The sequence below is a fragment of the Convolutriloba macropyga genome, chromosome 1, assembly GCF_964194025.1.
Source record: "Convolutriloba macropyga chromosome 1, txConMacr16.3, whole genome shotgun sequence".
In the NCBI taxonomy this organism is placed as follows: Eukaryota; Metazoa; Xenacoelomorpha; order Acoela; family Convolutidae; genus Convolutriloba; species Convolutriloba macropyga.
This window is the reverse complement of record NC_134468.1, coordinates 25,063,576-25,079,573: the sequence shown is the minus strand read 5'-3', so window position 1 is coordinate 25,079,573 and position 15,998 is coordinate 25,063,576. Positions and strand designations below refer to the sequence as shown.

The window sequence follows — 15,998 nt, the reverse complement described above, 5'->3', positions numbered from 1 at the left end:
TTTTTCAAATTTTTAGCAATTTTCTTTTCTTGACCATTTCGTGATCTCTTTTTCTCTTCTTTCTTGCAATATTTTTGAATCTGGTGTTTAATGGTGTAAATTTGTTGAACAAAATGGGAATGGGTGTGATATACTCATTATCAATATTTTTGAAGAAGTTGAGGTTTCCCTTTGTCCAAAATTTAGAATGTTTTAAGCATTTATCAACCTCTCATCTATTTTGCTCGCTATAAAAAGAACATAGCCGGCAGAGTTCCGGAAATTAGCCACGATAGACGCTTGTGGTTTGTCTTGAATTGAAACAACCAAAAAAATAAGACAACAGATTGATCAACAGTGTTTCAATAGTCCACCAGAATTTTTGGTTAGATTCGGACAGTTATTTTGATGAGACACATACATTCTCTACGGAAAAACCCTAAAGGAGCTTCTTTAGCATTAGTTTTTGAAATCAAGAACTCAAGTCTCTAATACTCAAGAATTATACACACTATTGACTTTTAACTACTAAGTTTTCATAAAGTTTAATGTTCATTAAGCGAGTTCAGAAGTGATTTTTTTATTGAGGAAAGTCAAGCAATTGACCTAAAAGCAGAACAAATGACGTCACGCACACAAATTTTAATTGCATAGCAGTAGAAATAGCTGAAATTGAAAAAGTAAATTGCGTGAAGTCAAGTCGAAAAAATCATGGAGATGACGAATTAGGAAAAAAAAACACGGTAACCCCAAAAGCAGCTTTTGCTTCGTGGATACTATTACAAGTTACCACAAAATTTTTGTCGGTTGTCTAACTAACTTCGTCTTTTCTCTCGAATCTAATTTGAGACCTTTATCTGTATCTTTTTCTAAGCAGTTGTCTTCCTCGGTTTTAATTTTGACCAATTTAGAAAAGTCTAGGAGCAACACTTCGCTGAATTGCAGCCGTCTGCGGCTGAATTTGTGTACTTAAAGTCATTTTTTTGTCAAATGCTGTATGGTTACCTGGCCATTTTTCAAGCGCCTTGTTTTAAGAACGCAAAATCTAAGTACATTGATTATCGAGTGCCTTTAATAAGTATTTGTGTTCTGTAGCACATTGGATAAAAGAATCTACCCTTTGTTGGTTGACAAAATTAGCGGCTGAATTCATGATCTATGAGTCATTTTTTGTCACACGCTGTATGAGAACTTGGTCTTTCGGTCAAAAAAGTTTCAAGCGAACTTAATATTTTTTAGAACGCAAAATCTAATTAAATTGAATTTCGAGCGCATTTATTAAATATTTGTGTCCCATACCTTATTTCTTGCTACATGTTGCATAGAGCCAAGCATGAAAATTAGCAAGCTTCCCAGGTCGAGATGTCACCGCCGTTTCAGCGCATCTTTTTGTAAGAAATGCGCTGATTGCGCTGAAGGTATGTAATACATGCGTTGAATGCGCTGAATTGAGCTGAAATTTCGTGATGGCGCTGAAACTTTAAAATTTCAGCGCACCTTCAGTGCATTTCTTACATAATTTTAGTGCACTTTCTGCGCATATCAGCCCATTATTATGTAAGATTTTTGCGCGGAAATTTTTGAAAATTGAACGCATTTCAGCGCATTTCCTACATAATTTTTGGAAATTTTCTCGACCCGGGTTTGTTTCTCTGAGAACTTTTGTATATAATATTTGTTGGAAAATTGGATTAAAAAAATCACTTTTGTGGTTTCAAAAGTATCAATCAAAACTGTATTAATGTTGATTTATTTTTTCAACTAAATATTAAATGTGTTAGTGAGTTGAAATTTTGAGTTTTCTAACTACGTAAAGAATAATCAGACCGGTATTAACCTCACTGGTATATAAACATGTATGTTTTAATTTGAGATTACATAAAGTTTTAAGACATAACGAATTGCTGATGGGGGCAACAGTGGGGGGGGGGCAACAGTGGGGGGGGGGGGTGGAGCAACAGTGGGGGGGGGGGGCAACAGTGGAGCGGGGGCAACAGTGGGGGTCGTCAACCTCTCTGGAACCGCCCTTCACGCCATAAGTATAGGTCTCCAAAACAGTTTCTGTGAAAAGCATACTTGGAGCCTAGTGAGCTGAAAGGCTCTAAGAGCACGTATTGCGGGCTGGGCGCTACCTGTTTATCCCGTTTTTGAGGACGAACAGTCATATGGGTCAGACAAAAAATCGGTCAAGCAAGAAATTGCATTAAATAAGACCGGCAGGACTAATATAATTGCTACAAACTTTGTTTGAGAGCAATTGATTAAAAAGAATGATCTACCCTTTATTATTTTGTGTTTTTCCTATCTCTACTTAATTTGGTAGGCTTAAGCCAAAATTTGGATGAGTGTGGTCAGAACATTATGTGTAAATACACATTACCGAGCCTCCTTTTTTGACTAGAGTGCTTTGAAGATGTCAGTTCTCCGGAGAAAAACTCGTAGAAAATGGCCTCTGACCTTCCAGCGGTTAAATCCAACAGAAACCTGTTTTACTTTGTTAAAAGGCCCAAAATATACAACACTATGGCATAGATATGTGTCATTAGATTAATGAAATATTTTCGATGTTATTGACAGTTACACTTACTCTCGACCAGATAAAACGTCTACCTTGCATGCGTAAGTACTCGTCCGCTTGGATTTCGTCTCTGAGGTAAGGAAGGTATCCTGCATATGGGCCATGGCAGAGAGTGCTTTGATGCCCAGAAAATCAGGAGTGGCATTTAGGTCACCACATACAACTACCAGGTCACTAAGCGTCCAAAAGTGCCTCGCTAGCTGACCAATTTCCCACAACTGATGAAGACGGACGGCGTCTATGGAAAAAGAGAAATGCAAGTCATGATTTAAGTTACATAGATGCTACGATTTCCCAGTTTAAGGTTTCCTCTGAAAATTATAAGTGTCGGGTTTCAATAGTATTTTTTTCCCAAAAGCAACCGGTAAAATTATTGATTCTTTTCGTGTTGTAGCAGGGCTGCGACGAGAGGCTAGGTCTGTTGAGGATAGCAGCCACTGTTAACACGTTTCAAGATAAGCCGCAATAATTAACTAAAATTCTTTTCATTAGTTTATCTCCCTCACAGCCAAACTGTGCATAGCTTTTACAGCAGCTAATAGTTTCTCGGATGCTCTTTGTAGCCTTTTTGGTCAATTTTACTACTTACGCAAATTTATTCAACATGAATTAGCATGTACTGTTTGAGTCAAGTATGGTCCTGTTCACCACTTTTCCGTCGAGTATGGTCTTTTCATAAGTCAACACCCAGATCTATGGCTAGTGAAAGGTCAACCGACGGTTTCTTAAGTTTGAAACCAAACATACCGCTCAAACCGAACATACCGACGATTTCTAACGTGGAAAGCCGAAGATTTCTTGAGTGGTCTTTGTTCGGTCTTCTGGACTGGACAGTAAACATTGTTTCATAGATATAAAATAACACAAAGATACTTAAATTGTATTTTATTTGGTGTCAGGACAATTTACCCAATGCCATTTTACCCAATTTACCCTATTGCTAAATTAACCAGAACGACCATTTTATTTGTTCTTACAAAGTATATATTAGTCATCAAATGTCAATTGTACATCTTTTTTCTTCTTAATTTAAAAGTCCCAGAGAAAAGTTTTGTTATCAAAAGTTGTTTCATAATTAAAAACTAAGTCAAAGATCACTCGAATTTGGAAGTTCTTGCTTACTGAAAAAAGGAAAGGAAATTTTGAAACGCGGTAAAAACAAGCAAAATTTTTAAAACGAGGTAAAAAAGTACATAATTTCTAAAAACGAGCTAAAGTCTGATCATGGCTGATTATCGTCTGGATGAGTCTGATCATGGCTGATTATCATCTGGATGGGTCTGATTATTAGGACACACCTCGACTTGGGCTGGCTTGTTAAAAATAGCGTAGAGGTATGAGTTAGAGCACACCGTTCAACAATTAGTTAATGTAATATATATAGAACATCAACCATTAGTTCAATCATTAGTTAGTGTTAGTACAACATCAATCATTAGTTAGTGTAATATATGGTACAACATTACCTGACCAGTTTTTCTCAATTAACCCTTGATAAACACAAACGAGGGCAAATGTTATGTTATCTTGAAGGAAACTTCTTGTCTTATCGTTTTATTTTTGTTGACGGACCTGTTGTTGCTCATGCCTGAAGAACAGACTTGATTTGGCAAAAGTGAAGCAATTGGGCACAGCAAATATCGGATCTTTCTGCCCCCCCCCCCCCCGCTGCACACTCCCCATAAATCCAGGGGGGCACACACTAATCTGCTTGGGGGGGGGGGGGAGACGTCAATTTTTTTTGTATATGTTGTATGGTTCCGATTCCAAATTGATAACAAAAGTATTATCTTGCAAAAAGCTGCAAACATGTCAATGGCTGGCATCATGACATCACAGAGGTATACTTAAACGGCAAATTGGCTCATTCTGCCCTCGTGTTTATCGGTTAATATAAATTTGGGACCTCTGGTTGCATCTTTGTCACTGGTTTCAACAAAGTTGTATTTTACCATGTATTTAGATTGGTATGTTTTCCCCTTGAAATTAGCATAATTTGTACACAGCATAATTTGTTCATGTGTATTCAGAGAATAATACAGAACTTAATTGGCTCGGGCAAATTTGACCGTAACGATTCAAGTAAACTGCGGTTTGTTTATCAACTCACCTTTGGAGTCTGTACTGTCTTGTTCACTTTGTGGGTGTGTATTGATCAATGTCACTATAAACCCATCAACTTCAAGTAAACTAACCCCACAACCCTTCCCACAAATCGAATCGAGAGATCCAAAAGGGAACATCTTATCCTCTAACACAAATCTGTGAAAAAATGAGGAAACCATTTTGAATTTGGACATCGTTAACAGCCCGGATCCGGGCAGAAATCCAGATGGAAACCATGCATGTTGGGGGTACTTGGACTGCAGTTGGGACATGATGGCATCTTTGTGATTTCTCATCCAAATTTCTTGCAGACATACGATGTCGTAATCATTCATCAAGATGTTGTTGCAAATATCTCGGATTCGCCTCATTGTCTCTTCTGGTTTTTGTTGATCAGGTACCCCGGGAATGTAGTTCATAATGGGTACTGGTGGCAACAGGAAACAGTTGAGTGTCAAAATCTTTAACTTGTAATCCCGATCGACCATTGTGTGATTGGTCATTGTTCGATGCTTCAAATTGCTAACCTGTAATTTGGCAAATAATTCTAACTCAAATTTTGATTTTTCCGTTTATGTCCCTCACCTTAATGCAACAATAATTTATATTAACTAATTTTTGCAAAATTATTTGCTATGAATCACAAAATTTTTTAGTGGGGCACTAAAACCTATTAGAGAACCCAAGATGATTCCATCGGCCACTAAAATATCGAGACAAAGAGCTTAGTTTGAGAGACTTAGACTCAGTTAGAAATCTAAATTTTAACACTTGAATCAAACCACCATAAATAATTGGCTGCTTTGTTATCGGAGACGAGTACGTTTGATCTATTTCAACTCCTGTATATTTTTAAGTAGAAAACTTTTCTTCTACTAATTTGCAAAATGGTACACTTAACAACTTCAATTAAAAATGAAATTCAACACTTTCTTACTATTTGGTCCTCTAAATACGTTAGAACAAAATCTTAGTCCACTTAGGGCCTCGTGCCCCGCATTCGAGCGCATGCGCCTTTGTGTCAGGGCACTAAGCCCATAGGGCAACTAAGATTTTGTTCTAACATATACCTTGAGGCATGATTGACGCAACTGCCTCTAATGGGCACCAAAAGCTGACAAGTACTCAAAAAAAATTCATTCAACTAAAAGTTTTTATTCGATTTCTTTTTTTCTGTCGTTTTGAGAATTAGAAAAGAATTCAAATTAACTCAAAACTCTTCCGCACGTTAACGAAGATTTTTGCTAAAATCAATTATGTAGCTTCTGAGGGGATTATCCTCAATTATTACAATGCAGTTTTAAACATTTCAAACTTAAAAGGGAATAACTTCATTATCAAGCGCTTAAACAAGCGTATACTTTATATAGTATACTGTAAAGGTATTCGAAAACATTGAAAAAAGTTTTAGGGCACTGTGAATTTCTTCTAATTTGATGCCACTTTTACTATATGGCTGCCATTTTAAAAAAAAACTGAATCTAACTATTCTTTGGGGGCTAAAACTGTAAAAATTTGTTAAAACTGTTTTCTTTGATTTTCTCCTCAACAAGTAAAACGATCCCCTGAATTTTGTCCTCCGAAAAACATACGTGTATAATCTATTATTTCTGAGAAGAAACAATTTGGCCCCAACCGTTGGTTTAATAGATATTTGAAAAAAATGAACAATGAATGATTTGAGGGAAAATAGCGAAAGTGAAGGAATTATTAGTGACTTTGACTTCTGCCATTTTTCTTGTGATGCAGCATAAGCCTTCCAAAAAAGTAATGCGGGTCATGACGATTTGCTTTTGTTGTGACGAATTTTAAAACTATTCAAGGTCTTAAAGAAATATATTATTCGGAACAAAGTTTTACAATTTCTGTGAAAATTGCAAAAAATGCCTCTTTTATCTAATTTTTTCTGGACGAGTACAAGAAGCCCTGATTTTGATTGCTCTGAAAACGTTCATTTTGAACATCTGTCCGCCGAGAAAAAGTAAGTAGTCTCCCAACATATGGTCTTGAAACTTTTGTGAAAAAGAAGTTTTGTGGCTGGAAAATGATTCAGCGGCATCATTCATAACTGTTAATGTGTTTTACCCACCAACCGTTCTTGAACACTACTCTTCTAAGCGAGCGTACAGACGAAATTGTGGTCATTGATAACTCGTCAGTGGTTTGTAGCACGCAAATCGAGTTGATCCTAACAGAGCAAGCAGTCAACCTACCCTTATATTGTTGAAAACCAACTCGACCGCCAAAATAATGATTTTGTTCGTTGTATAATCCAATTTAAGAGACACGTACAGCAAAAAATAGGAACAGGAAAAACGTCTCATAATCTCTCAAGGTCAGAATAATAGTTACCTCACAAATATTGTACCAAAAGTTTCGAGCACCTAAAGTGCGTGCTTGACTGTACCAAAATCACTAATTAAGTTCATTGTCACTTTAAACATAGATCGCCACCGATTAGAGAAAAAAAACAAATATCAGATTAGGTTACTTCAACTGAAGGGGATTTCACCTTTAACATGTGAACGCTAAAAACGCCCTATTATCGATTATATTCGGTCACCTTTCTAGGTTGCACAAACATCAAGGATTCTTGCAAGAAGATAAACTCGATCATCAAGTTTCCTTGTACCAGAAAAAAATTGTGCTGCTTCTTTAAAATTTATTTTTTAGCTTGCATTTAAACAAATAAAAAAGCCTGAATAAAGTTTTCTCATATTGTGCTATGTTTACTTTTGGGTTAAGCAATAGAGAGAGAGAGAGAGAGAGAGAGAAATGATGTAAACAAATTATGTTTATGATGATCGAGTTTATCTTCTAGTGACAATTGTTGAACTACTTCATAATTAACATTTCCAACAATGAAGCAGAACTAAAAATTTGTTGTTGCTGCAAAAAAAGCATATTGGCGAAACAAAATTTGAATTTTTCCCGAAACGTTAGTTTCTATACTGAATTATACATCAGCGCGCAATGCTTTTTGCTAAGTGATGTCTTATTGTTATGTCAGTTGATCGGACTGCTTAAAAAAATTTTTTAGCTAGGAAAATTAATTTAAACACGATCATTGAAACCAATGATAGAGACAACAAAACAAATTATAGGCAACGTTAGTAATTATTATACGATACTTGAAGTTCTGGCACAGATTGTGTTATCAGATTGCGTAAAATATTACAAAAAATGTACTACATTACAAGGTACTACATCTTCAAATACCCAATGACCATTACTAATGTTTTTTAAAAGAATTTTAATACTTTTCAAATAAATTTGGATCGTTTCTGCTTTCCTCTAACTGGTGTGAACTGAAACTTTTCAACCCCATATTTCAAGCTTACTTTCGCATAACTGCCCAGGACGCCGCTTCCTTGGTTCCATACAAGGATCATATATGATGCCATACAAATTATAACGTATTTCCTAGTACGATCCTTGCGCGGAACCAAGGAAATCATATATGATCCTTGCGTGAAACCAAGGAAACCATATCTAATCCTTGCATGAAACTTTGCATGAATCATATATGATTCTTGAGTGAAATCCAGGAAATCATGTATGATTCTTGCGAGAAAAATAGAATTTAATTCATTTTTCACATTTCATAAGGCTTCAAAAACACGCAAAAAACAATTTATGTAGAATTATGAGAGCCAGAGAACACATAATTCTGGTATGGAACCCAGGAAATCAATTTATTACCGGAAAATCATACAAGTCAAATATGACCTTGTATGATTATCGGGGATATATGTTTCTTGAGTGAAATCGAGGATATACCGGTAGTATATGATTCTTGAGTGATATCCGGGAAATCGTGTATGATTCTTGCGAGAAAACTAGAATTTAATTCACTGTTCACATTTCATAAGGCTCAAAAAAACACAAAAAAAAACAATTTATGGACAAATATGAGACAAGCGAAATCATACATGATTCTTGTGTGAATCCCAGGAAGTCATATAAATTTCTTGAATGAAATTCAGGAAACTATATATAATCCCTGCATGAAGTCGAGGAAATCATTAATGATCCTTATGGGAAATGAAGGATTTAAATAACCTCTCGCATTACCTCAAAAAACGCGGAAACTCATTTTATGTTGAAATATGAGAACCAGAGAACACATGATTCTGGTATGAAACCCAAGAAATCATATTATTACCGGGAAATCATACAAGTCAAATATGACCTTGTATGATTATCGGGGATCATATATGACCTTGTATGAGATCTAGGAAAATTGCATGATGAGCAACCCGGGTGAAGAGTTATGGAATAACAGCGAGTGACATATTGCCACAAGGATCATGAGGTGGTAAAATCATCAGGTCAGCGAAAAGAAGATGTCTAGATGTGTTTTCATTGGTCTTGCATATTTGAATTGCAAACTCCTGCTTCAATAGAAAACTATGATATTGCTAAATATCGTCAATACGTTTTATATGACCCTAACTTTTGCGACCAAAATTGCATTCATTAGTTAGTGGAATTCACAAACAACCTTCATACATGTATTCTTAATTGCCATTGGTGAACAACGCTCTTGCCATGATTTTTTTTCGTTGGTTTCTGATTTATGTATGCGCGAAACAATAAGCAGAGTTCACAACAAAGAGTTTTGAAAACGCTTACGGAACGTTGCATTGTAATTAAAATCCACACAAGTAGTAGAAATTTACGCTTAATTAATGTCCAAGCCTTTGTTATTTACAGCTTTAATTCAAGCAGATTTTTGAAAATTAAGGTAATTAAAATTCGCATATTTCGTAACCGAATTTTACACGGTTTGCAAATAAATTTCACGTTTAGTGGAATTGTAGTTCACATTCCCCCTCTACCAATCCATTGAAAGCCATGTGAGGAAAATACTCCTTCATAATTTGAAATGGGTTTGAAAACGTAAAAAGTGATTTGAAAGATTTTAGGAAAAAAGTGTTTTCAATGATTCTGGATCAATAAAAAAAACGTAATGAACAACATTGGGAAGTGAGCAACATCACATTTGTCATATTGCGACTATTGACTATCACTAAAATAGTGAAGTTACAGAAAGATACTGTAGAGCTGTAAATTTCCAAATATTTGCAGAAAAATGATTCAAAAATGATGTTTGTTGGAAAAAAATGATTCAAAAACTGTACGAAACAATTACGTAATGGAAAGCAAAGAGACTGTGTATTGAAAGCAAAACGCTAAAGATTGGCAAAGTTGTCCAAGCAATTAGTTTAATCTCAAATGTACATGTAGCAAACCAAACGACGTTTTTAGGCAACTAATAGAGGCTCACAAAATATCCCAATTAATCGAATTCCAAATTGCTCAAAACAACAACAACCCCAATAACAACCCCAATTACTCAAAACAGTTTAATGATATTTTTTTGCCTGTTTGTCTGCCCCAAAATGTTTTAAAAAAAGATGTACGTGTCAACAACAGTGGTGAACACTATTATAGAGGAGTGAATGCATGTAATTTGTGGTCAGCTGGAAGAAATAAAAAAAAATTACGGTCCAATTCGTCACATCTTGAACAACTACAGTTGTGAAAGGATTTTTCAAATGTATCTTAAAGACAGAGACGAGTTCCTTTTGATACTATTTTTTTCTGGTTCTAGAAAATGCAAAAAATTTTTGAATTTTTGTTTTAAATAACTTTTAAGTTTTGTGTGGGTCCAAGCCAAATATTGATTCCAGTTCCGTATATTCCGTGCAACAATTCAAGAGTTTAGTTTGAAATTGACTAGTCGAGAATTTCACTACCAGTGGTAGTTTTTCCTCCACCTAGTGGAAATTGAATAGTCCGTTTATCTATTGTTTGTTAAACAAAATGCAGTTGCGAAAGAGCACTCGTAGCTTTATAGAGATTTGTGCTGATTTAGAATTAGTGAAAAAATGATTAAAGTTTTTTTAAACACTGCTTGAAATTCGATCCAAATTATAGTCCTAAAAATTAGTTAGAAAAACTGTGAAGCTCAACTTATCAGTTAATGAGACCAACATAAATTGATTCAAGTCACTGAGTTGATATGAATGAAACTTCAAGGAATGGTGCTGTGAATCAATATTTGGTTCAAGCTAACGGTTGTAGATAGTTATTAATAGAGTTAGACTACTTGATATAAAAATCCCCAGCATTAATTAAATGACTATGGTACAATCGGAAGTGTGATTGGATTCTTAGAAAAGTGCAAATGCATTCTATATATGGTGTCATGTGCGACTGATTTTTCAGAAGCAAAAGCATATTGAGTAATCCATGCGACCCGCACTCTAAATTTTGTTGCTAAGTTTAGTTTTGTCAGTAGACTTTTTCAAACCGATAATGGGTAAATATACAGCTGTTTTTAGAGTCTTTAAATCCAAAAATCCAAATCATCTTGTTCTATTAAACACATATTTCCCGTAAACCTTTAAACTATATTGTCAAATGTTGTCCTGTTGTTCCACCTCCAAAAGTTCGTAAGCCAACAGGTTTTGTGCCCAAAATTTTTTTGTCACGAAAATAGTTTCTAAAACAAAACACCTTTGTTTTTGACAGTCTTTCTTTTCTACTTAATTACTTTTCTTATCGCGAGCCAGATTTGCCAGCTCTTTCTACGGTGGATCAACGGACAGTAAAGCTGCTGACCTACTCAGGAAAGGCACATGACTTTCCGATCAGCAGAACTCGATATGTGTTGGTCGGTGATGCAGACAAAGGGCCTCTACAAATCACTACTGGGAACGGAGGAGAAACACAATGAGCCTGCACCACTGGCAAATGGAGCAAGCAATGTTGGGACAAACCAGAAAGTGATACAGAATGCATATGAGAAGACATCAAGGAGAAATTAAACATTGTGTGGTGCAATCTGTCACTGAGTCTAGACGCTAAAACGTTCATTCTGATGAGACATGAATGTGTGCAAGATTTCGGCATAGGAGACGGAGCAAAGGCTTGGAATATTTTGCAAGAGAGATTTCGGAGTATAGAGACGCCGAGATTAGGGTTTCTAGTGCCATAGGTTGTTCGACTGCAGCTCAAGGGTTCTGAGGATTTGGACATATTCTTCATCAGAGGACAGGAGCTGCTCACAAGGCTATGGGAAGCAGGGCAAGCAGTCTTAGAGACCCTCTTCAATGCCTTGTCCTCAATGGTCTATCAATGGGGTATGAAATATTCGTTATTCAGGAAAACCCCAATCCTGCAACAAACTTCACTGAATTGAGGAAATGTTTGCAGAATTTTCAAGAGAGCGCGGCACAGAGGAAGAACGGACGAAGTGGTTCAGTGGCTCTAGCAGTGAAGTGCGATTTAAAGAAGGCACCCAAGGACGAAAGCTGTTTTTTGTGCGGGTTCCCACGACAATGCCAAGGACTGCAGGAGGAAGGTGACAACACAAAAAAGCAAGTGTGATGAGAAGGGTCACTTACTTAGAGCAGGCAAAAACGAAAGAGATGGAGGTACACATGAGTCATTGGCAATAGGTCCAACATTAGCTACACCCGACCAAAAATATTGGGATGCTCTTACCCAGTGAAAAACAGCGCAGCAGTCATGCTGGTGGAAACTTGTACAGACCACATAGAGACAAATATTGCTGCTCTCCTGGACGTTGTGCCCATTCAATCAGTGTCAAAAATGTCAATGGAGAGGTTTCCAGAGTTGTAGGCAGAGAACGTGTAAGGACCAGATTTACCTCAAACAGAGGGTAATTTCAATGCAAACTCAAGACAGCTTTGCATGTGCTTAACCATTTTTCAAGTCTCCCACCAGTCTCAAGATTTACGGAGTGGGAACATAGCTTCATTTTGGAGAAAAGAAACAGCTGTAAGAAAAATCAGCGGGAAACTCGGGTAAAACTAACTCGAGAATAAAAGTTGTTTTACTTACACTGCAGCATTCTACAGTTCGAGATGAGTTCCAACAGCGTGATACTTGACATTGCGGAGAATTGGCACAGAGGATTGGGTCCTTTGAATCAAGTTGATGTCAGGAATGCACCCGGGATAGTGGTTAAACTCAAAGTTTTGTGCAATGAGTGCGCAATGGCCAAAACCAGAAAAATCCAGTACCACGAGTGAGAGAAACCAAACAGAACAGAAACGTGAAAGGGAGTTTACAGTTGAGAAGGGATCATTCAGAGTAGTGTCACTATCAGTTTTGCCTTGTATTTTTATATCAGAAAATAAAGTTTGTGTTCGTGGAATTGCTTAAGGCAAAGTGAGAAGCACTGGACAGCCCGAGGAAATTTTTTCTCAGTCCCGGGGAAGCCCATGAAACTGATAAAAGACAATTTGAAGCAGTTGTTTTTAGAGTCGTTCAAAACGTGCTGCTTAGACGTATGAGTTCTACAGATAAGACCAAACCAGTGACGCCACAACAGAACGGGATAGCTGAGAAGTGCAACACTACATTGAAACAGTATTGAAGATCAGGAATTTGGTTGTGTGAAGAGGCGTAGACAGATGACCACCAGTGCTTATGTGATATAAAAACCCAACCTTTTAATTAGTAAAATATACATTTTGACTTTTTGCAATGATAAATGGTATTTTTACAGCTAATTTTAGGATCTTTTTCATCCCCCAATCCAAATCATTATCTCGTTCTATTGATCACACCTCTTCTCCAAACTCACAGTATTCTTGAGGAAGAAGGACAGAGATGTCCGCAAATTTGAACCAAGGCACCGGAAGGAAAGTTTGTGAGTTAAAATGAGGGTGACAAATGATACCCCCTTTCCATACCCAACTCAGGCGGGGAGATGGCAGCTCGAGATGCGATCATCGAGAAGTTCGAAGAGGGTTCAATCCCTGACAACACAGAGACACCTGACGGACCTACTAGATGATTGGTCACAGCAACTGGGGATCTGACACGCAGATTATGGTAATCAAGACAATGGGCACAAAGAGAGACAAAGCGCTCATCTACTGCAATAGGAGTGGCGCGACAAGAGATAATGAAAATTCACGGAAGGACTTTCAGACGAGATGCCTCGTTTGATGAGGAAAGCATCGATGAAGAACTTACTGCAACAGGAAGGACTGTTAGAGACTCAGAGTCACTAGAAGATAATGATAAACAATGCTTCCCACAGTCGGTGACAGTTAGTTTCTAGGAATATGTACTGGAAACTGCGAATAGAGCAGATCCCAACAAAAGACACGAGCAAAGAATATGCATCGACTTTTTGAAGTGAGAACCCATGTTGCTCTGATTGAGAATGACTATGAAGAACCCAAAACAGTCTACGCAGACCAGCAAGTTGATGTGTGGGACCAGTGGCACCGGCAATGAAGAACGAGGTCAGGCACTTCAACTTAGCACCTAGTGAGAACTTTCACCTACAGGAACGTCGTACAGGGCAAAGGGGACTACAAAAGGCTATTTCAACTTTTTGATCAAATCGACAAATACAAAGCAGACTTTGCTGCAAAAGGCCTCAGACAAGTCGAAGGACTGGAATATTTTGAGAATCTTGGGCCTATTTGCAAGCCAGAGACATTCAGTTTTCTACTTCAACTAACAGTAAAGCAGGGCAAATTGATGAAGGAATTTGATGTCGAGAGGGCTTTTTGCGCTCACCAATAGAGGAGAACGTGATTCTTAAACAGCCACAGGAGTTTGTGAAGCAAGAATCAGATGAAGAGAAGTTGGTATGCCGCCAGAATAAATCGTTTTCTGGTTTGAAACAAGCCGCTAACAAGTAGCTCATGGAGTTGGCCGACATTTTACTGAGACAGGGGTTCACCGGAAGCGAAAACGATCATTGCTTCTTTCGCACGAGCAGGGACAGATGGTCATACTTCCATTTTGTTTTCGGTTGACTGCATCATGTTCAAGGAGCATGACAGCAGCATCAAAAAGCATGACCGCAATCTCCGATGTCAAGAGAGCACTCAAGACAACATTCCATATTGAAAACAGAGAAAGATTACACTGTTTTCCGATCCTCAGAATCAAACAAGAAGAAGGCAAAGTCACAGTCGACCAAGGTTTCTACATAGAAACAATGCGTGAGCGGTTTCAAATCAATTTAAAGCTTCGAGGATTCCAGCAGATTTGAAATTGAAATCTCAGACAACACAGAACGGAGACAAGGAAGTGGATCAGGAGATTTAAAAAAATTTGGATGGATCACATCTTTTTATTGCGAAACAGACGAAGCCAGGCACAGTCAGTATTCTGTCCATACACATGAAGGCACCCACCAATAAAAATTTGCCATGTGAAAAACAACTTTTTAGATATCTTCAAAGTTCAAATGGTTGAAAATTTCCTACAGAAAAGAAGCGAGTTATGATTTAGTGGGGGAAAGTGATGCAGACTGGTCTGGTGAAGTGAACGACATAAATTCAACAACGGGCTACTTTTTCAGGCTCAACTGATGTGACTCAGCACTCAGCTGAGGTGTCAAGAAGTGCGCCATAAATGCTCTTTTTTCATCAGAAGCAGAATACCAGGGCATGGCTGCAGCAGTTAAAGAAACGCTGTACTTGAAGCTACTTCAAAAAGATTATGGAATCGAAAAGAAACATCCAATAACAATTAGACAACCACAGTTGTATCAGACAGTGCCCAAACTCATCATGCACAAGAGGAGAAATCACTTCGAATCAAAATTTCACTTCAATTGAGAGAAGACAGAAAATAGGAATTTTTCAATTCACTTGTTCCTACTGACAAAATGGCAAGGAAATCTTCACAAAATCCTGACCGTATAGAAAGTGGAAACAATCAGAAGAGTTTTGATGGGAGCAGACTTAAAGCTATCAGCTCATGTTTTAGATTTTAACTCCAAGCTGTAGTCCTGAACTTAGTTAGCATTATTAGAAAGTTTGACTCACCAGTTAATCAGACAGCTGAAAATAGATTCAAGTCACTAAACTGAGATATATGATTTTTCAGGAAAAGCTGCTGTGAATCAATACTCGGTTCAAACTGATTATTCCAGATAGTTATTATTAGAGTCGGATAATTCTATTTAAAAACTTCCCAGATTGTACTTCTCAGCATATTGGGTAACCCTTGCGACCCCCGCTATAAATCTTTGTGCTGAGATCAATTTTTTATTTTGACTTTTTGCACTGACAAGTGGTATTTTTGCAGCCATTTTTAGAATCCTTTTCACCCCCTAATCCAAATAATCATCTTGTTCTTTTATTCAGACCTCTTCTCCGGTTTCTACTGTAAAATATCATTTTGTTGTTCTCTCATTTTAACTAGGTTTAGTAACGCTTTTATTCCGCTTGCAAAAGTCCATAACGCAACAAACTTATCTGTTTGAAATAGCAGAATGAGTAATTTTTGGGCATAACGCTTTTCACAGTTTTTATCTTTTAACAAA

The 15,998-nt window shown here is 37.2% G+C and overlaps 1 protein-coding gene across 2 annotated transcripts in view; it reads right to left on the bottom strand.

The window, feature by feature from the left end:
* The window catches only part of LOC142347574 (sphingomyelin phosphodiesterase 2-like), a 28,943-nt gene that overhangs the window by 9,619 nt on the left and 3,326 nt on the right, over positions 1-15,998 (bottom strand). Inside the window, exons 2-4 of one of the 2 annotated variants that reach the window (XM_075398942.1) lie at positions 4,668-5,190; positions 4,024-4,047; positions 2,590-2,795 (exon numbers count right to left, since the gene is read on the bottom strand). In XM_075398942.1, coding sequence (XP_075255057.1) covers positions 2,590-2,795; positions 4,024-4,047; positions 4,668-5,190 — 753 coding nt within the window. The remainder of the gene's footprint in view (positions 1-2,589; positions 2,796-4,023; positions 4,048-4,667; positions 5,191-15,998) is intronic. The other variant, XM_075398943.1, reaches the window with a different exon arrangement.